General features: G+C 37.4%; 1 protein-coding gene across 2 annotated transcripts; it reads right to left on the bottom strand.

The window, feature by feature from the left end:
• Positions 1-3507: 3507 nt before the first annotated feature.
• Positions 3508-21017, bottom strand: cers2a (ceramide synthase 2a). Of its 2 annotated transcripts, XR_004341424.1 has the most exons (12): positions 20572-21017; positions 12650-12823; positions 12459-12576; positions 11887-12005; positions 10670-10727; positions 9562-9612; positions 9383-9475; positions 8626-8754; positions 7079-7185; positions 6136-6289; positions 4836-5018; positions 3508-4748 (listed from the first exon to the last, which is right to left on the bottom strand). XR_004341424.1 is itself a non-coding variant. In XM_032580358.1 (11 exons), exons 2-11 carry the CDS (start codon positions 12820-12822, stop codon positions 4887-4889), a joined length of 1134 nt encoding a protein of 377 aa, XP_032436249.1. In that variant the 5' UTR covers position 12823; positions 20572-21017; the 3' UTR covers positions 3508-4886. The 2 variants fall into 2 exon arrangements, 1 of the variants encoding a protein (XP_032436249.1); XM_032580358.1 differs by having other exon boundaries at positions 3508-5018.
• Between the last annotated feature and the right edge of the window lie 1213 nt (positions 21018-22230).

Consider the following 22230-nt stretch of genomic DNA (forward strand, 5'->3'; position numbering starts at 1 on the left):
AACTAACCTTTAGGTCATTAACTCCCATAATCCTCAGAAACTTTGATGCAACTGATATTACAAACCCATTCATGAGTCATTAATAAAAACTTGGACTATAAATTCACAAATACAACAGGATATCAGTTTTATAACTTCTTATGTGGCTCTCTGTCCTTCAGTTAGTGCTCTGTGTATTATGCTCACGAAACTAAAAAGAAGAATATTCCAGTTGGTGGAGTTTGAAAGTACAGTTCATGCTGCAGAGTTTTTCCCACAAATCTCCCGTCAGAGTTGAAATATGACTTCTTCATTGCCTTAGTTGATCTGCTCCTCCTGGTAGGTAGAGGTGGAAATCGAGCCGTAAGGATCCACCACCGTCTGGGCGCAGCGCACCACCGTCACCAGGAGAAAGAAACACAGCAGGAAGAGGAAGAAGAGCGCAAACCCGAGGTCCACATCCACCTCGAAGGGCGGCGCCTGGTACGGAGGCTGGTCCATGTGGACGATGCTGATTCTTCTCAGATGAGCTCTCTCACCTCAAGTCTGGGGTTATGTTCAGCTGAGATGAAAAAAATCATAGGAAGGTGGTTAGAATAATAAAATTCTTCTTAATAAAAGCACAGAATGTCTTTTTCTGTCATCCTAAATTGCTACCCTGAAAATTTTAGCAGTTGAAGTATTTTTTTTTCAGTTTCTAATTTAGTTCCTGATCTAATCTACGTGATCAATGAGCTTGTCTAAAACTGATCAGATTACTGTGTGAATATCTTATCACCGCAACTGCGTCTATCTGCTGATATAAATCCATGAAATTCAAGCAGAGAGACAAGAGAAGATCACCTTCACAGTCGAGTTTTATGTCATGTGGGCAAAACAGAGCCGTCATTTGTTAGAAAATACACCTTATCTCTGTTTCACTGAGGGAAAAGTACAAAAATAAAACATCAGGCATGAAATCTGAGGAATTTGTTGTTATTTTAAGAGCAATGTCTCATTGTTTTTGGACAATCACAGAAACATAATTAATAAAGATATTGATAGAGCTATTCCTGCTATAAACTAAATTAACTCCGTCTTATTGTTCAGTAGAAAGTATTCCTCACTCAGTGTTTCTTTCCTCAGCTCTGCCAAAGTGATCTGCTTTATTTACCCCTTTACAGATTTCTCTTGTCTTTGCGTTTAATTATTTTTTTTTTATCCTACTGACATTACCACAGAGGACTTTAGGCCCACTTTTCTTTTCAGTGTTACTTAAATTAAGTCACAACATCTCAATCAATCAATTAAAATCTTAAATTTTTCGTTTTTATTTATGCAGAACCTTACACCTAATACATAAAACAAACAAAACACCTTTTGGCTGCTTTTCTGGTTACTGCTCTCCATGTCCAGCCTGAATTAAAAGTTTTGGCAGGTTTGAAGTGTCACACAGGTGGATACTGTTTACTTATTCACTGACCATTTGGCTGAGAAACCAAACACAAATGATTTTTTTTTTTTGCAAAAAAGAAAGAAAGAAGTTTTAATACAATGCAATTATAGTCAAAGTGCTTTACTTTACACCAGAGCAACATTCACACACGGATCGACATGTCATTATTTGCTGCTATGTGTTAGTCTATTTTATAAAAGATAATATTCTATTAAAATGAATGCACGTTTATGGTTTACGCCCAAGTCTGGAAATGTGAACACTTTTGAAAAACATTGTGTACCACCATGATTTGATTTTCAACAAGGGCAATCTACACATAATTACCTAATAATATATTTTGTTTCAGAGTTGAAAGTAGATCATCTTTTAGTGAAAAGTTTAAAGTTTTGCAAAAACAACATTTTCTATACAACAAACACGGCAGCAAAGAACCTCCCAGGTTTTTACAGCTCAGAGTTTTTGGCTTTAAAATAAAAAAAATATTTATATATATGTATATACAGTATATATACATGTTGTCCTGATAAAATTAAAGTTAGCATTGTTTATTAAAAAAATATTAATCTGGCCCTGTAATAGGTTTCCTGATACAGCTATGCTTTATGTGAGATGAATGAGCTTTAAAAGTTTTGAAAAGTCATTTGAGTTTGACTAAACAGAAACAAAACCTATAAATAACAAAACGCCATTTATTTTAGTTCTAGCATCAACTCTGGGAAATTTCAAAGCCAGTAACTCACCATCCTGGAAGCATTGTCATCTGGGTTTTGTTTGCCGAGGAGCCAAAACCCCAAACCTCCCAAAAGCTGTCATAGTTAAAAGCTTATAGCATCAGAACTCTGTGTTGCTCCAAAGTTTCCTTATTAACGAGGCTACACTAGACAGTAATCTGTTACCAAAGCCTTTACTGTCGTCCTCTTGCAATATCATTACAGGGAAAATGAGCAGCCCACAAATTAGCTCCTGCACTCAGGAGATGCATGGATGAAAGATACACAAGCGTGCACTCACACCTCACGACCTCCCCCCGGGTGTAAAGCCTTTATTAATACTTAAGCAGGAATTGAATAACGGTCTACACAGTTCACAAGTGGATCAAACACCCCCCTGCTTTTGTTCTCCTGTCGGGAGACCTTTGGTTGGACTTCACACCGTCCTGGCTCACGCAACCGGGAGGTTTTGCTTCACAAATGTAAGAAGAAGAAGAAAAAAGACAGGAAGAAATTAGGAGAAAGAAGAGGCAAAGTTAGGAGGAAGCAGGAAAACTGGACACAGAAAATCCAGAGAAACTGGAGCCGCATTAGCAATTAAATTGCAGAGCCAGATGCTGGAGCAGGGTGGAAATTGACCCCGCTGCTTTAAAATGGAGATTGTTGCATTGAGGCTGCCTGGTGGCAGGAACAGTGTGGAGGATAAAGTGGAGCACAGGATGGTAAAGTGATCCCGCTCCATATGCAATTAGATGAGGAGGACTTCAAGCCTGCAGCCAAAATACAGTAGAGGAGGGTGGGGGGGAAAAAACTAGAAGGAGTTTTCTTTAAAAAAAAAAAAAAAAAAGCTAAAACTTTCCACCAGTAATCCATTGAGAATCATAAAAAATGCAATCATGGCCAAATCTTCAACATTTTGAGCAGTATTCTTTTGACTAATAATGTGTTTTTTTTATTACCCCAGATTCCTCAGATTTATGCAAAGAGTCAAAAATTACAGTGTTAACCAAATTCTGATGGATAGTGACCTTTTTTTTACCTCATTAGTATTTAGGTCAGGATTTATTTAAAAAAGCTAATCCACCTGCTTTTTGAAAGTTTCATATTTTAAAACTATAAAAAATGTTATGGCAATATGATCCTTTCTTTTTTGTACCTTAACTACTTCTAACATGTTATTAGAGCAGGTATCACATTACAAATATTAGTTATTTCATGTAAAACTTAAATCACATCTTGCATTTACCCAACCAGTCATACTGTCTACAAAATACAAAGAAAACACAAAACAATCTTCAATGAAAAAATGTTTCAGTTTAGAAATAAAATCTATTAAAACATTTCAACATCATCTTCAGAAATAAATACAACAAAAAAAGATGTTTTTCTCACAAATTTATATCATCCATGTTAGAAATGTACAACTCAGGAAGAATAAAAAGATTTCAGCAAAAGCAAAGTTAACAGAGAGCTGCATGTGATTGGTCAAGAAGAAGATTTTGAAATGATGAAGGCACTCGCAAATAACGTCTTAGAAAATGTAAACAACAATTTGGCGTTACATTTTGTTTTTTTTTTACATCTTTACTCACTAACATCTTTCTTTGTTCCTAGCTAAACCAAAAACCCTGTCAAAACAAATGAATATTCAAGTTAATAATTATATAAAAAAAAGGGTTGAAATGATTTTTTGAACCTCCAAACAAATAATGATTTGAAATCTGAAACAAACACTGTAACTAAAATGATTCACTAGTTTTTCAGTCAATACTGATCCTCTAAAGAACCATAAAGTGCATCTCAAGATGACTGAGACATAAATAATAATAATAATAATAATAATAAAAAGAAATATACTAAATGGATATGCTTTGGATTATTCCAGCCAGAAAAGAATCAACATTTACTGATCGACTTAATCAAACGCTTTGCTCCCAAATTTAAACTTTTTGGCTGCACTAAAAGAAATAAACGATGAAAGAAAGGTGATAAAACTTAAAAGATTTTAAACAAAACAAACATTTAAAACAAGCCATCTCTCAGAAAAGCAAGTATTTAAAGACACATTTCTCCAAAGGCACATTTCAGTTTGTATGGCAGGCTAGGCACGTTCACTCACACTATTTAATTATTATTGTTATTTAGCAATTGTTTCGTCTTTAACCTCGCAACGTTTAACCGAAAAGAGCTAGAGCGGCAGAAATGCAGCAGAAACAGGGTTTTTTTGTAATTGAATAAAACTTTGGACTTAAGGGGATTTATGGTCCATAGAAGAAAAAAAAAAAAAAGAAATCACAGCCACATTTACAATAGTGCTCATCACATCATCTCTGGCATCTGTGCGTTTATTTAGAGCAAAAATAAGTTACGTTTTAGATCGACAGTTAGAATTAGAAGAGTGTTAATGAGTTGTAGGGACGGGAGAAACCATCTGAAGCGCCGAGTTTCCAGGAAATATTCCCATCAAGAAAACATGGGCAGGCAAGTTGACAAAGAGGAAAAATATAGAAGTGGGAATTTGTTCTGCTGTTTAGAGGCAAACGGGATCAAAACGGCTCCTTTTCTATCTTAGTGTAATCCACAGAGAGGCCAAGTGATCCCCTCGGAGCTGACTGCGTTTCCTAAAACGTAAAATACAAATGAGAGTAAATTTGAGTGTGATGCCTGCTGCATGTTCTTCAGCTTCCAGATGAGGGCGCCATTGTCACCTTTTCTTTCTTTTTTGTTTATAATCAGCCAGTCTCTCTCTTTCTGACCAGTCAGTCTCTTTTCTTGTGGTTGTGGAGGACAGAGTGACCGTTCTGCACATGGCCGTTCTTCGGCTTGCTACAGTCATCTTCGTCGTCCGACTCCGTCTCCTCTTTGTCACTGCGCTCGTCCTCCACGATGCCCTGTCGCAAAAACACAAAGCAGAACAGAAAACGTGTTGAATTTTGGTCGGCTGATGCGACTTTGTTGCAATCCTTTCATCAACTCGTCCACATTTTGTACCCTTATTTGAAGACTTTGAATCATTTATTGAGTTTTCATGTGACAGATCTACACAGTTGTATATGCGTGTAAAGGTCACAATTTTACAGCTAAAAATCTGAAAAGTGTGGCATGTTTGTGTCCAATTTGACAACAACATGCAGACTGCTGCAAAGTGAACCTAAACCCCAGATCTTTAGTAGCCTGCCAACAGATTGTTATTCTTGTGCAACCATTTCCACCATCATCATTTCTGGCAGGATCTGCCAGCTTCCCGCAGCATGATACTGCCACCACCAAATTTTGTCATGAGGATGGACTTTTAAGAGTGATATGAAGGTAGGCCTGTCACAATAACCAATTTTCTTGCGTTAAACTATGATATTAACCTTTAGAGGGTGAACTTGCATTATTATGTCAACATAATAATGCAAGTCATTATGTTATTAGCTTTAATAACAAAGCTACATAATTTTAAAGTTTAATCAGTAATACTTTTATAACAAATATATGTCGGATCATGATTTCTTGGTTAATGTCAAGTTGTCATAACAAAGACATTTTGAATAACGTCAACTTTGTATTAAAAGTGTCATGATTTACCGAATGACACTTTATGACAGTCATAAATTTACTCATGTTCATGACAGGTTGTAATGTCATGTTTATGACGGTGTCATGACTGTCTTATTCACAACCCGTCAAATAAAGTGTTACCTTCTAAAGTTCTGGATTTTCAAACAGCAGCAACAGATTCTTCCACCTGAGCGGAGGATCTCTGCAGATCCTCCTCCAATGCTGTGCTCTTCCCTTTCTCATAAGATGCTTTATCTGTTGCCGTTTCTTTCCCAGAGTCTCCAACAAACCTCTGACAGCTTCACAGAACAGCTGGATTTTTATTTTGGGGTGTCAGAGTGAAAGGGGCTACATTTAGATTTTTATGTGTAAAGAAATGCGTTTGAAACCACACATACACTTTATTCCACCAAAAAAAAAAAAAAATCCCAATAAAACACTGTTTTCTGTTGCTTTTCTTACATTTCCTGGCAGAAATTTGATGACCATGCGCAGGATGAGTCCCGTCCAGAAGATGTGCAAAATCAGCAGCACCACCAGCAGCCCGTTGAAGAAGTAGAAGCCGAAGAAGGTGGGGTAGAGAGACAGCGGGTACACGCCTGTTGCATATATGATCCTAGAGAAAGAGCAAACAAAGGGTCCATTCAGAACCGGCGTCAGTAATCCTCTGGAGCCTGTTGAGAATGGGCCGGGAACTCAAACAAAGAACTGTTGTTTGAAAAAGGGGGGGAAAAAAAAAAAAAAAAAGTTGTGAAAATGTCAACAAATTTATATTTCAAGTAGGGATTTGCTGCTTCTTTAGTGTGAAGAACATAATCTCTAGCTGATTAAACATTAATAATCAGTTTAAAATGGCGTCTCAGCGATTCCTCCCACACTGTGCGACTCCTTTGAACAGCTGCTTTTGTGACAAAGTAGGAAGTAACATCCAAAGAATGAGAAAACTCACACCAACTTGTTTAAGGGAGAATGAATGCTGAAGAGACATTACAGAGAAGGAGAATTATCACCAAATCCAAAACACTAAAATGATCAAAACTCCAAACTGTCGTTCTCCTAAATGTTTCCAAACTTCCTGATGTGTTTGTAAATAAAATAATGTCAGGAAAATATCAATTTTTAAAAGTTAAGCAAGAAAAACAAAATAACTCAAGGCTCACAGATAAGTACTGGTTATTTCCATTTTTAAAACTAAACAACTTGGCTGATGGTGTAGAAAACAAATGAGTTTAATTAACCTGGGATAAATATGACGATGGTACCAAACGTGCAAATAGAAGATGAAAAGAAAAACAACAAAAATATACAAATTCAGCTCGGCAACCACCACTCGCACATTCCTATTAAACGTTGCATTGAATAAACATGTGTGTGATGCATCATCCATGATGTTTTTCTGTTTTACCAGAAGGGGAAGATGATGAGGCGGGTGATGATGAAAACTGCAGCGAACACAGTGAAGATGAAGTTGCAGGTTTTTTTCCAGCCCGCATAGTTAAACATTTTGGCCGACTAGAAAGAAAGCAGAAGAAGAAAGGAGATTTTTAAAATATTTTTTAACCTCTAGAGGGCAGAAACTCTCTACATACACCTGGGCTGCTCAAATATCAAAGAAATATTATTTCTGCTGATGTAAAACTGTTCAATTATTCTATCAAAGAAAAGATATTTGGGAAAAAAATGGCAGAATGAATTGTTATTCTTCTGTCAAACAGTTAATAAATCATTCTCACACTTGTAATTTACACTCAGTAATAAAATTGTACAGCATGGATTGCTCCATCAGTGACAGGCTGCTGCGTCCCAAACACACAAAGCAACATTGTTGCAGGTTGTTCCTACCAGTAGATGCTAGACTATTTAACGCAGCTCTAAAAATAATTAAAGAAAACGTTAGAATTACCTGCACATTTTTATAGTTTCTTTTAAAAAGCATTTTTTTGCACAAATATATCTCTCTACACATATAAGCTTATTAATATTGTGTGTTTGTACCATTTACATTTATTAATAACTGTAACGTTCTTACTTCACGTAACTGTACAGCTTCTATTTTTATCATTATTACTTCAGTGTGCACACCTGTTTGTTTCCACTTACCTGATACTTTGTGGCTGAAATTTACCCAATAACAGGACAAAAAGTCAAAATGGTCTATTCCATTCCCAAGAATCACACAACCAGATCAAATTCCAAGTACATACAAAACCAGTTTATACACTACAAAAACACAAAATAGTACTGAGTAGGTTTTGTCTAGTTTCTAGTGCAAAGATCTTAGTACAAATGAAATAAAACAAGTATCTTTTCAGCTAGATATAAGAGCTTGTTTTCAGTTAATAATTCCTTAATATTGATTTTCAAAAGAGTAATAGTTCTACTTATACAAATATATTCTTCCAATGTTATAAGTGAAATAATCTGGCAGTCGAACTAGTACGTTTATTTTAGTGTACTAAGGTATTTGCACTAGAAAATAAGAGTAAAAATACTTTGTTAGATTTTGTGTTTTTGCAGTGCTGATTGGTAAATCCTCCACAAGTGAGATTAACTCTGAGGTTTTCTGCAACAAATTATTTAGGTGTGTCTGGTGCGAACCAAAGGCTGAATATGTGGGAAAGCACAGGTACAGTGGAGGAGGTGTGATGCTGTGGGCGTGTTTTAACAAAACACAGATCCATCTCAGTGTGACATGGCTTAATTCACCTTGAAAAATTAGGACATTTTAATAAGAAATCTAAAAACTTCTGTTGGTAAAATAAAAATAGGTCGTCGGTAAGAATAACAACCCAAAACATAATTAAAATCAACTTAAAAATGGTTCACCACACACAAAATCCACCATCTAATCCTTTTTTATATTATTTTGGTTTAACCCGTTGGATTTTATAACACATAAATTTGTGAAAAAGCATAAAAAACAAAAACTTTTGGCCTTTGGACGTGTCATACCTCCATAAGATAGTCAGAGGCGTCGTGCACCAACATGATCAAAGTCCCGGCTCGGATGTAGTTGACCAGCCAGGAGAAGCTGATGAGGAGGATGGTAGCCACATGGTGAACAATTTGCTCTTTGAAATCCTTGAAAGGAAGAAATAGGTGATGTTAAAAATCCAAATGCACCCAAGGATTGGTGACTTATTGATCGAGCTGTAAACATTCCTCACTAAAGCAATGCTCCTTTTTTTTTTTTTTAATGATTTACACTCTGCATAAAGCAGAGCACACAGCTAGAGAAGCTTTGCTACATTTAAAATCATTTACGTTAAGATAAGACGTTTAACTGGAAATGACTAAACAAATTCTCAGATTAGAAAGGAGATTTCAACATGGTGGCATTCTAATGAACTTTGACCTGCTTTCTGCTAAACCCTGTTTTGGTTTGACAGATTAGCAGCTTCCACTGGCTCGAGGTTTGCAGCTTTAGCGCTTTCTGAACAACATGTAAACCTCCTGCACACATTAACCTGACATGCCACACATGAGCAGAGCAGGAGATCATCTTTACCGGGAGCTCGAACAGCCGACAGCTGCAGTCGATACAACGTGTCAGGATTTCACGAGCAAATCAATACCCAAACCTCAAAACACGGCACAAACACAAGAGATCATTTTCAGGCACTTAGGAAATTATCACTCTCAATGGACAGTTTCTGAGGGTGAAGGTGTATAACATCAAACTATTTAGACACGATGCGGCTTCACTTGCCTTCCGCTTGACATCTGATGCTACGCTGAAAATCAGGGAGACGTAGAAGCCGAGTTCGATCATGTAGTACCAGTACTGGGAGGTCAACAGCGGCTGGAAAAACAGTCAAATCTTGCTCAGTAAAAACACAGGAAAATATTCACAACTTCAGGAGAAACATCTGAATAAACGATAGTTACCATTTTGGGGAAGTTTTCCCACACCAGCTTTACATCGTGGAACCATGGTTTCTACGAAGAAGCAGAGAAAGAATGATTTAAGAAACACAACAAGGACGTTTATAAATATTCACAAATCTACAACTGTTAGACCTGTCGCAAACAAACAATAAATCAATTAATCACATAAAAAATTTAAAGAAACTCAATAATTTTCGTTTGCTTGATTTGTCATTTTTCTCTCTCTTTTTACCAAAAACTGAATAATAAAAGTCTTCAGTTTGGTGCTTTTTTGTATCAACTAGTGAGACTTTATAATTAATTTCATTCCTGTTGTTTTCTTTATATTTTGGATATTTAAAATGTCTCCCAGTTCCAGTGTTTAAATGTTAATTAGAATTTAACGTTTATTCGTCTTTGAGAATGTCTTTTTGCATTATTAGGTCATTATTACCATTATTTTACTTGAAAATGGTCTCAAAACAACAATATTATCGTTCATCGCAATAAGTTCTGTGACAACTTATCAGCCAGCAAAATTTGTTATAAACGAGAATATTGTTGTTCAGACTGTTTTCAAGTGATTTAATGGTAATGGCATAATAATGTAAGTTTACCCTCTCAAAGAGCAATAAATGTTAATTTCTAACAAACATTTAACACTGGCAATAGAAGACATTTTAAATATCCAAATTAAACAAAATCAACCGAAATAATAAAAGATTAACACTGAAGATTCTGTAAAATAAAATAAACAGGAAAAAAAAGGGCTACTTGAAACAAACAATCATGCAAGTAGAAATGATCAAGCTCATTTTAACCTATGTGATTGATTGATTTATTGCAACAGGCTTATTCTTGTTATCACTTTTACGGCACACAAAGTTTCCATCAAATAAATGTCTCCTCTGATCATATTCTCTCTTCTGGTAGAATACGTCTTTGCCTGTTTGATAAACTGCAAACTTAGTGGAGGTTGAATGTGTTCAATTTGTACAAGTGCAGACTTATTTGCTGCACATTCACTTTTTTTCATTTCATGTCAATAAACTTTCACTTGCTCCTTAATGAAAGATTAGTAGCTTAAATGTTGATCATCTGCACGACAAGTTTTGGGTGCACTACTTACATCAACAAGGACTGCCAGGCCAGCAAAGAAAGCAAGAAGGTAAAATGTAAACCTCCAGCTGTAAAAGAATAAAACAATTATCTCAGAAAATAGGAATAGTGTTTAATAGTGTGGTGCTTTATGTAGCAAAACATGAAAAACTTGACTCAACAGTGTTCAAACAACGGTAGAAAGCCATTGTTATTACGAGAATTACAAGGAAAAATAATAGTTTAGCCATTTATTGTATTGTCTATCATTTATCGTGAAAAATTTCTTGTCACAATAAGAATTTTGATTAATCGTTCTCATGATAAATTTCAGTTAATTCAATTTTCTTATTTTTACTGTTTTCTCTACTACTTTTGTTCCCGGCGAGCATCAATACATATGAATAAATTTGAAAATGTGATTAAATGAAGTCTTTATTTGTAGCGTTAGTAATAGAAATCACATTTCAAAAGACCAACACATCCACCCTCAATCAAAAGCTGCATATTTGTGGTGAAGTAATAAATAGTTTTTTATCGTTTATCATTATCCCAATAGCACTCCAGAATATCGTGATAAAATTCACAATCCATATTGCCCACCCTGATGCTGGAGATCATTAAATTAACCAAACAGTTAAAAAGGATGTAATAGTTTTTTACTCTTTATGCCTAACAAGCAGGTAAAAAAAACAAGTAAATCCCATGATGAGCTACTGGGACGGACAAACGGCAGCTGGGAAACAGCTGGCCTGCATTGGTTTTGTCGTTCACCAGATGTCAGTTTTTTCCTTCCTCTGCAACAGGTTTAGTGAAACGCTTCCTCCCACTTTGTGGGTGTGGCTTGCAGTTTGAAATGGAGCCACTTGTGATGAAATGATCATCTGTGCCGCGTGGAAACAGTTGAATACGATGCAATTAAAGCGTTAATGTGCGACAGGAATGTCTCTCACAGCGGCTTTACAACAACAACCTCAATAAATCACTGTTACTGTTTTACTACGGCGGCTGCTGGTGGGAGCTTAGAGCCGCGCTGCCCTGTGGTTTTGGTGAGAAACAACTTCCCCACCAAGTATTGCTGCAGGGTTTGCAAGCTTTTATGTTGACACACTCGCAAGAAATGTTTCATTTGCGAGAGAACATCATGACCTCCAGAAAAATTAAACTATGTGAACAGTGGGACTCAAAGGAAATGTGGCTTTGTTCGGAGGGAAATGAAAGGATTTAGAAGCATGGACGTAAACCAACCTCGCTTCCTGAAACTTTTTGAGCTTGCTGGGTCGGTCTTCATTTCTCCGTCGCCTGAACCACCTTTGCACCTGTCGCACCGAGCATCCCGTCTGTTTACTTAAACTCTCTGTGGAGCCCTGAAATTAAACAAGACAGTGCTGCATTCGGGTTGTAATGCACTCAACTCCCCACATCAGAATCTACAAGCAAAACTTTTATCCATTCTTGGCAGGTTTTCATGTCATATTTGTATTTTTGTCCAGGTTCTAGTTTTGAAAGTCTGGATGCATTTTTACCCTGTGGAAGGACTGAATGGATGGACGGACAAATGGATGACAACTGGACAGAAGGACGGATGGACAAACAAATGGACACTTCAAATGTAAGGATGAGTGGATGGCTGAACAAATGTTGGATGGACAGACAATCAAACTGACAGATGGGTGAAAGGACGAATGACAGACGGACAGATGGGTGGATGATTATTGTGGAAAACCTTTGGATGGGTAAATAAACTAAATCAACATTCATACAGTAGAACAGGGAATAACTTCAGCAGCTGAGAGCGCTGATGTTTGCAGTGGGAGTACCTGTGTGGGATGTTTTGATTTGCTACAGAAATGAGACTCCAGGACGGGATTAGGCGACACACAAACACGATGCTTGTCTCTCACTCCCAGCAGAGTCGCTAAAGGAAGTGCTATAGTCCTGTGGAGCAGAGAAGCAGACTTAGCGTCTCATTTAGTAGTACTCGGAAGCAACAGAGATTAAAATGACTCACTGCTCAAATATCTGTCTGATGATGAGGAAGCAAAGTGCGACGGGGAGAACCGCCCAGAGGTCCCGAGTTTTAGGGAAGACTTTCCCATCGTGATCCTTCAGATCATCCCAGCCGTAGCCGTCTGGGAACCAGATCCAGTCGGCCCATATCAGCTCATTTAATCGAGATAACATCCTAAAAACAAAACACAAAGGAGAGTTAAGAAAACAAAACTAAGGCAGATATTAAAATGGAGGATTTGGTCACTTCATTGATTGGCCAACAGCCAACCAGGAACCGACTGTGTATGAGTCGACTTCTTGATATCTGACCACTTCCTTTTGAAGCTGATCGGAACCAATGATAGATAATTTCTCTAATGTAATAAGCAACACGATCAAACAAAAAGGGATGAAAGGCTTGATTCGTAGGCGTTTCGTAGATGCAGGGATTCAATAAGAAGCAACAGAATGTTTTAGTTTTACAGAAAATATTATCAACATCTGCATTCAAGTTTCATAGTACTCATTGGATTCTTAATGTTGTGGTTATATGAATCTAGAGAAGGAAATTACACAACTAGCAGAGGATGTGGGTATAGTCTGTTGAGCAACATATCTAAGAAATGTCTCCTGTTATATTTCTACTTTATCATTTGTAAAAAAAAAAAAAGTTTTTCAAATGCTAACATGATTGGAGTACAGTAAATTGCCTAAAGTTGCATGATAAATAGAAACTGCTTTATATAAAGACAAAATAACTGAATATAAAATATTTCCAAAAGGACTTCCTGCATGTTTAATCAATAGTGCCAACTTTGTGCAAAAAGCTCCGTCCACACAGAGACAATTTTAGGTGTCTGTCAAAGTTTTTGGTCGTTTCAATCCACACGGATTAAGCGACTCAGAGACCAGAAATGAATATTTTTGAAACCAGGTTCCAGAATGGAGAGATTTCAAAACACAGTTTCCATGTTTCCATACGAGCTGCATCTTTTTTAAAACAATGATATCGTCCATCTCTCTCTCTCTCTCTATCTGTATCCTGAAAACGTTTCTCTCAAATAAACACGGCGCTGTTCTGTTTTTTGTGTCGTTCTGTGGCAGCGTTACAGCGCAACCGATTGGCGCGTTTTCTGCGGTGTTGCATTCTGGCGAGTGGACAAACTTTTCTTATTTTCCTTAATCGCTTACAAAAAAAAAAAGTCTCCATGTGAAGGGCCTAGGAGTCTGGAAAGATTTGAAAATAGGCCTGTCGTAATAAGCAATAAATTAATTAATCCCATTATATTAGGTACTTGAAAATGGTCTCAAAACTATCGCTTATTGCAATCACTTCTGGGAGAATTTATTGTCCAGAAAAATGTGTTATCCTCACAGGTCTAGCTGAAACTTAAAATTCTTTCTAGCTCCATTCATGATCCGACTGAAACCGGTTTCAAGACTCGGCGTACCTTTTGTCCCTCATCTTCAAAAAGTAATCGATTATTTAATTGCCACCGTCAGTGGGTGGAGAGGTATTTATTTCCCTTTGAATTTCTAACATTGCAAGCACAACGCCTAATTTTAATAGGTTTTATGTGACATTTCTACACCATTTTATAGATTTATAGACAAGAAAATTGATTCAAATATATATTTTTCATGTAAAACATTTACAATTTTTTCACTATATTTTGTTGGTCTATCACAGAAAACTCCATACAGTTAAGTAATTCATATCCATTTAGAAAGTACACTTATTTCAGAATAAGTCATCTTAAACATCTTCTTAGTCATTAACAAAGTGCACCAAATGTTTTGTGCTTTGTACCGAACAAACAAGAGACTCAAAGCATTTCTGAGGTTTGAATTAATCACAAAAAATCCCCACAACAATCGCGCCTGCTTTGAATTAAAACCGATCACATGCTCTCAGGCTAGATCAGAGTGAAAAATGAGCAATAAGCAGATTGGAGGGTGGGCTTTCATTTCTGCATTGTGTGAAACCGTCGCTTGAATTTGAGCGGTCCCATACGATTCGCTTTTCGTATGGTGGTGAGTCACCGGCCTTCTGATGGGAGAGTACAAACAGCATAAGGGTCGCTCGTTAAACCGGGAGGATATCAGCGGAGTTACCGGCAACACCTCAGCGACTTGCTCGGTCATCAGAGAAAAGCTTTCAAACGCCACATCAGCAGGTTTTTAGTGTGAGGGTGATTATGTAACAACCTTTGTCCCGATGTTGGAGTCTCTTAAAATTAAACTCTGCGGTTATTCCACCCGCTTCCTGCATAATAAAACGAGTCTGGAATGAGCTGCCCTTTTCTCAAAGAGCTCATCAATTTGCAACCTGCTGGTCAGAACGAGTCTGTCACCTGCTTCAAAAAGAACAATGAATGGCCTCTTGGCTGATTGTGTTAAATTAGGTCAATGGTTTCAGGTTTGCAGTCGGTCCTCAGAGTTTATTCTGGGATTTGAATGAACCTGCAGAGACACTTTCTGTCCAATGGGAGAACTGCAAACATTCCTCAAGGCCGATTAGTTGTCATGACGTGTTTCTAGGTTCTCAAGTGCAAAATGATTTCTCTGCCTTTGGCTGATCTGAAGCGAGCGCCTTACTTCAACATGCAGAAAAAGACAATTGTGAAATGAGAAAAACGAAAGCAAATAATTCAAACATGCTATAAAAATTATGCATGTTGAATTATCCTCCGTTCTTAACCACAGAAATGGTGACAGCTAAGCGTGCACCGATGGCAGTTTTCTGGAAGATTACCGATCTTTAAATCAAAAATCAAATCAATCGAATTTTATTCATATAGCACATTTCAGCAGCAAGGCATTTCAAAGTGCTTTACATAATAAACACAAAAACACAAAGTTATGCAACATAGAATCAACAATCGAAACATTACATTAAGTCAAATGCCAACATTAAATTCGTAATTGATTACGTTTCAAATACAACTCTAAACAGGTGGGTTTTTAGATTTAAAGGAACCTGCTGGACCGGAGAGTCTGACCCAACTCTCCAGTCGATTCAGTAATATGTCATGGTCGACGGTGTCAAAAGCTGCACTGAGGTCCAACAGAACCAGCACTGTGGTTCTGCCACAGTCCGTATTTATATGGATGTCATTGAACACTTTTACAAGAGCGGTCTCCTTGCTGTGGTGAGATCGGAAAGAGTCAAAGCGGTTGGTTCCTGGAAGCCATTTAATTGTTTAAACAGCCTTTTCAATAACTTTGCTGATGAATGGGAGGTTGGAGATCGGCCTGTAATTCTGCATTAGTGATTTGTCCAAATTGTTCTTCTTTATCAGTGGTTTGATAACTGCTGTTTGCAAAACCTGGGAGAAAACACCTGATGAGAGCGATGAGTTTACTATTTGGATCAGATCATTAGCAATGACAGGCAGGATTTTCTTAAGGAAATGTGTGGGTAGGACATCCAGACAGCAGGAACTTGAACTTAATTGACTCATAATTTCTTCCTACCAGACACAACCTTCACTTTAATGATATCTGAAACTTTAGACTGAGAGTCATTTACCAACTTATCTACATCATTACAGCTTAAGGGCAAGGAAGAAGAGTGGATTTCATTACATGTTTCTGCTGCGTTTTCTGTGAAAGAATGTTCTGTGATAGTAGCTGTTTGTCCAAGTGGGTTAACGGATAAACAACTTTCAAAGATAACAGCAAAGTGATCCGACAGGGAGACATCAGTTACAGAGACATTGTAAATATTCATACCCTTACTGATAACCAGGTCCAGTGTGTGTCCTTGAGTGTGTGTTGCTTGTTTGACATGTTGTGTTAGACTAAAATTCTCTAATATATTAAAGAGCTTTTTTGCCCCTCTGTCTTGGGGGATGTCAACATGAATGCTGAAATCACCGACAATTATTAAACAATCATAATGAGATAGAAACTCATTCAAGTCAGTAAAGAAATTTTCCACGTATGTTGGAGTTTTGTATAAAGTTAGTGTCAAAGTTTGTTTGGGTCATTTTACTTTTTGAGTATCTTGGAATTGAGGTAAAAGGCCACAAAGGGATTTTACTACAGTTTATGGTATTCTTAAATATTGAAGCCAAGCCTCCTCCTTTTTTATATTTTCTATTCTCACTTAAAAATTTTAGTTAGGAGGCGCAGATTCAATTAGTACGGTTGGTTCAGTATTGTCATTCAGCCATGTTTCTGCCAGAGACATAACATCAATATTGTGCTCAGTGATGAAATCATTAATTAATAGAGCTTTAGCACAGAGAGATCTGGTATTTAAAAGGGCTAGTTTAAGTGACTTAGTTGGAGGCCGAAAGTTCTTCAGTCTGAGGTTCCTTTAGGCGGCGGATCAGTGTGAGGTTTGAATTAAGACTGCTGTATTTTGTATTTCTGTTTTTTGTAAATTTTCTTGTAGTGATCCGGACAGGTAATGAAGTGAGGTTTGCTACGTGAGCGCTAAGGAGAGACGTGCCAAGGCGAACCTGTTGATTCATCCCATCTGTAAATTTGAGAAACTCTGGTACAAAAGACATGTCTTCATAGACATTTGTGAATGCAGTGAATGAGTTAAGGAGCAGAGAGGAAGGGGGGGAAGCAGGAGGGGAACCGGTCGCTCTATCTCTAGTGGATGTTATATCAGCTTGTTTTAGAACAGTTTGCTCCTGGGTTCCATTATAGTCAGACATCCTTGAGCCTGTTCTTCTGAAGCGATGATAAAATTGTTGTCCTTGTTGATAAAATGAAAAAGGTTTGCAGTGAGTAGCTTTATCCCATGTTTATTAAGATTGCGTCCGCCTCTTCCAAAGAGGGGAAAGAGCTGCCAATAGATCCAGAGGTTATCGATGAAGGTCACTGAGCTGACAGAGCAGCTTTTAATCAGCCATTTGTTTATCATGTCCAGCCTGGAGTGTTTTTCGTCTCCCCATTGAGGTGATGGAATTGGACCACTGAGAAATAACTTCATTTTTAATTTTCCCATAGTGTTCAGAAGAATATTAAAGTCCTTTTTCAGAATCTCAGATTTTTGCTTTGCCAGATCGTTGGCTCCAACATGCACAACTAAAGTCTCAATATTTGGCTGATCAGTAGTTAGGGAGAGTACTTTGTTAGTTAAATCAGAGACAGTGTCACTAGGAAAAGAAATCACTCTCATTTTCTTGGCATTGCAAACGTGGCTGATTCAATTTACTGCCTCATCTCCAACAATAAGCACGTTCCTGGGTGAGCTGCTTGGTGCCGGGCATACGACCTCTCTGTTGATTTGAGGAAGAGTTGTTTCATTTCCACAGGCAGCATTTACCTCAAAGTTCACCTCCAGCCGTTGAATCTTCATTTCTATAAATTGAAGTTGTTTTTTGTCTGAAATGTTGCTAAATATACCAAGGAAGTTGCCAAGTTGGCAACAGTGGGGTGAAGTGCAAATGTGCAGACATATCCTGTCTGTCAGTCGAACCTCTCTAAAAGGAGAGCAGAAAAGGCCAGTGGTTGATTTTTAGATCTTTGCTGAGGTAGATAAGATCAGAGAATAAGATCGGCTTCACATATAAAAATCTGTCAATCACTGATTTCCCAAAATAAAGGATAATTGGCATCAATAAATGGGCTGGCCAATAAATTGGTGCACCCCTAGTGACAGCAGATTAATGGACGGAAAGCTGAAGTGGTGCTGTTTATGATTCATAAAATCCTTATTTTAAATAACTTAAAGTGAAACAAAGTGTTAACATTGTCAACAAGTAGGTAAAAATATTAACTTTTTACATTTTACTCTGAAATACTTTGAAAATGCTTGTAAGGTCCTAAATATAGCCGATTTCTTTCAAATCAGTTTCTCTGCCTTGGAGATCCAGCTCATCTACAAAATTGACCACATATTTAATTCCACTGACATATTAAGATACACTGAGGCACAATGATGTGTAGACATAATGAAACTAGTACTCTGAACTTCTTCGCACTTTGCTTCTTTGAACCAAATTTCAAAATTATTCTGGAATTTAGTAAATAGAAAAAAACAAAAACGAGAAAATTTTATTCTGATTTGATGTTAAATAGTGTAAGAAATGTTACACTAATGCATAAGTCTCTCTTTACGTAGTGTGTGAAAACTTCCAGATTCAACTGTCATTAGTCCTTACTCATTGTTGTGCAAGAATAGTGTAGCTACACTGGGCTGAATTTGTTACTTTGTACAGAAAAGTTAACTCCTACAAAATAAACGGCAATGAAAAAGTGCTCCCATCTCTAGAAACTCTCCACAATTTGTCAGATTACACCAAATATTTATATATATTCATGGGATCTTATGTGACAGTAGTACCATTTTCTAGGTGAAAGCAAAATACTGTACATGCTTTTCAAAATGTCTCACAGAAATGTATTTAAAACTCTCCACAATGAGACAAGTCTGGATTTACAGAGCCTGAACTACACACAACTCCTAATTAGATGAGTTCTCAGAGCAGACCGGTGCACCAGACCTTAAAGTGTTGTGAAAGTGTTTGTCTCCTTCCTGATTTCTTCTTCTTTTTTTTTTTTTGCATGTTTGTCACAGTTCAGTGTTTCAGAGCATCAAACCAGTTTAAATATTAACCAAAGACAACACAAGTAAACACAAAATGCAGTATGAAAATTAAGCTGTTAATTATTAATGGAGAAAAATACGTAACAATTTACATAACAAACTGGCAGCAATGCCAAAAGTTAATAGGTTCACATCTGTCTCCATGTTACAATTAAATATTTGCTATGAATAACTTATATTTCCGATTTTTTAAAAATAAATTACACACATTTTTGTAACCACAAAGAACTGCAAGTATTTTCAAGTATTTGAAAATTATGAAGTTATGGTATATTTCCTTGGGAACTACATATTAAACCTACCATACATCAGTTCATACTTCAAGACATAAAGGACTATGTATTAATGTACTGTAATCTGCATTAGTAAAAATTATTTTTGTATAATGCATAGGGCACCAAAACCGGGAGCAGCCCAGGGGCCGACATCCTTGTAAATCCGGCCCTGATAACACTAACAGAAGTAGTTGATCAGTCAATGTTTACAACATTTTTAAAACTTTAAAAATGTTGACATTTTTAAAACTTTAAAAATGTCAAATTAAGGTTTCACCCAAAATACATAAACTGAACAGAGGTTGTTTACGTGGGCACAGTCAAAGTTTAATTTTATTTTTTGTAAATCTAACTTGATCCTGCTCATTGCCAGTTTAAAAACAACTTTTACCAAAACGCTTTTTTTTAAAAAAAGTTTCCAACAGTCTTAAAAGTATCTGTGTCGATTTTTTTTTTTTTTTTTTTTTTTGCTTGTGTTGCTAACGTGAACCAGGGAAGGGAGCGGCAACAGGCGGGGCGCATCCGGGATATATAGCGGAACAGACTACCTGACTCTCGGATGGAGCTTTCAAAAAGTTACCCAACACTTAAAAAGCCGCAAACTCGACACAAAAGAGGCTCTATGCACATCCTCCTGATCAATGAGTGTACAAAAACACAGAACTAGGCGTCGCAACACTTCTAGCTAATGTTTTAGAAGTTGTGACGTGCAGCAGGAACCGGGCTGAAAGTTAGCACCCGACTCCAACTTCATTACAGAGTGATTTTAACCAACCTAGATGAACTTTAATGTTCTCGCAGTCTTTCCTCTCCTTGCTCGTCGACAAAAAACCCCGCTAAAACCGAGGCCTGCTAGCTAAACTTTGACGTGCAAACGTTTTTTCCAGCGGTTAACTTCCAGAAGATGGTGGAGGGTGTCAACGACGTTTAAAACTTCCTATAAACCCTGCAGGACCCACACTCTCGCGTTTCACTCTAAAATTAGCGCTCTAAATCAAGTGTGCTGTGATTTAAAGCTGTAAAACTGCCGAGGAGAGCACGTTTTGTCGAACAGATGCTCCTGCATGTAAAGGTGCTGCCTACCCCGGCGCTTACCTCTCGTCTCTTCGCCGTGTGCTGACAGGTAATGCGGGCTGAAAATGTGCTCATCGGGCGGGGGTGGATTCACGGCTTCTGCTTCTTCTTCTGCTCCTCCTCGTCCTGTGTGTCGTAGCCGGGAGGATTTCATGAATATTTCGCCATTAAAGTAGCTCCAAGTTACACATAGTCCAGCAACTGAATCTTTAGTTTCCTCCCTGTGTCAAAAAAAAAAAAAAAAATGTCGCACTTTCTTTCTCAAAAATCTTCTCCCGTGTCGTTATAAATGTGGGGGAAATAAATTTAGAGTCGCTTTTCTTTTGTTTTGTTTGTCCCCAACGTGGTTCTTGATGACTGTGGATTGCTGTCACGGATCAAACATAGAGTTCAAGTGACATAGTGGATTTTTATGGTTCGTTGTACAAGACGATGGAAGAGAGGCAGGCTATTTAAAGTGACGTCCGGGTATGAGGGGTAATCCATGCCGCCTGAAGAGTCCCTCCCAATCTGTTACAGCAAATTCAGCAAAAATCCCATATTGTACCTTTAGAGGGCACTGTTGCTTCTGCTTCTGTCCTACACCTCAAATTACATAATATACAGTGTCTTCAAAGTATTTTCTCCCTTACTCCCTTTTGTTTTGTTTGTCCCCAACGTGGTTCTTGATGACTGTGTATTGCTGTTATGGATCAAACATAGAGTTCAAGTGACATAGTGGATTTTTATGGTTCGTTGTACAAGACGATGGAAGAGAGGCTGACGTCCGGGTATGAGGGGTAATCCATGCCGCCTGAAGAGTCCCTCCCAATCTGTTACAGCAAATTCAGCAAAAATCCCATATTGTACCTTTAGAGGGCACTGTTGCTTCTGCTTCTGTCCCACCCTTCAAATGACAGAATATACAGTGTCTTCAAAGTATTTTCTCCCTTACAAAGTTCATCTGTTTCTTATGAAGGGAGGGCCGGCCCAAGGCACATGCAAGTTAAGCGGCTACCTATTCCACCAATGTCCCCAAAAACACCAAGTTAGCACGATAATAAAATACATTGACAAATACAAACTAAGTGCTTTTACATAAGGAAAAACTATTTCTGTTATTGTTGTAGTTGTTACACAATGAATATGCTAATTTCTTCTTGTTGCCGTCTGCTGTCACTCTTGGGGAAATACAAAATATCAAACTTGTTAACTTGTTAACTGTAAACGTTGTGTTCTTCAGATGATGTTACTTTCAATTAGTTAAAATAATATGACACACTTAATACCATTCTGAATTTCAAAATCCAGATATTTTGGGGATTTTTGTTTGCTGCTCCTGTAAGAGTAAAATCAATAGCCATAGCAGCACTGGTATGGTGTAAGTCCAAACAATGCTAATGATAGTAGCCATGTTAGACACATAGCGTAGCTTTGGAGCGATAAAACATCTGTTCTTGACATGTTGGTGAGGTGGATCCCAAATGGAAATCTGCTTGGGACCATTAAAAGACTTGGACCGCCCCTGTATGGAGGCATCAACAGTTTTGTTTAGTCGCATTCACTGACTTGTGTCTGTGTTAGGGAAACATTTCCTAAAAAATGGTGTTTGTGTTAGAATTTGTTTTACTCCAAATGTACTGGACTGAGTGTAGGAAAAATATTAGAGCAAAAATTTAATATTTTGTGACGTGTAGAGTA

The sequence above is a fragment of the Xiphophorus hellerii genome, chromosome 13 (genome assembly GCF_003331165.1).
Source record: "Xiphophorus hellerii strain 12219 chromosome 13, Xiphophorus_hellerii-4.1, whole genome shotgun sequence".
NCBI lineage: Eukaryota > Metazoa > Chordata > Actinopteri > Cyprinodontiformes > Poeciliidae > Xiphophorus > Xiphophorus hellerii.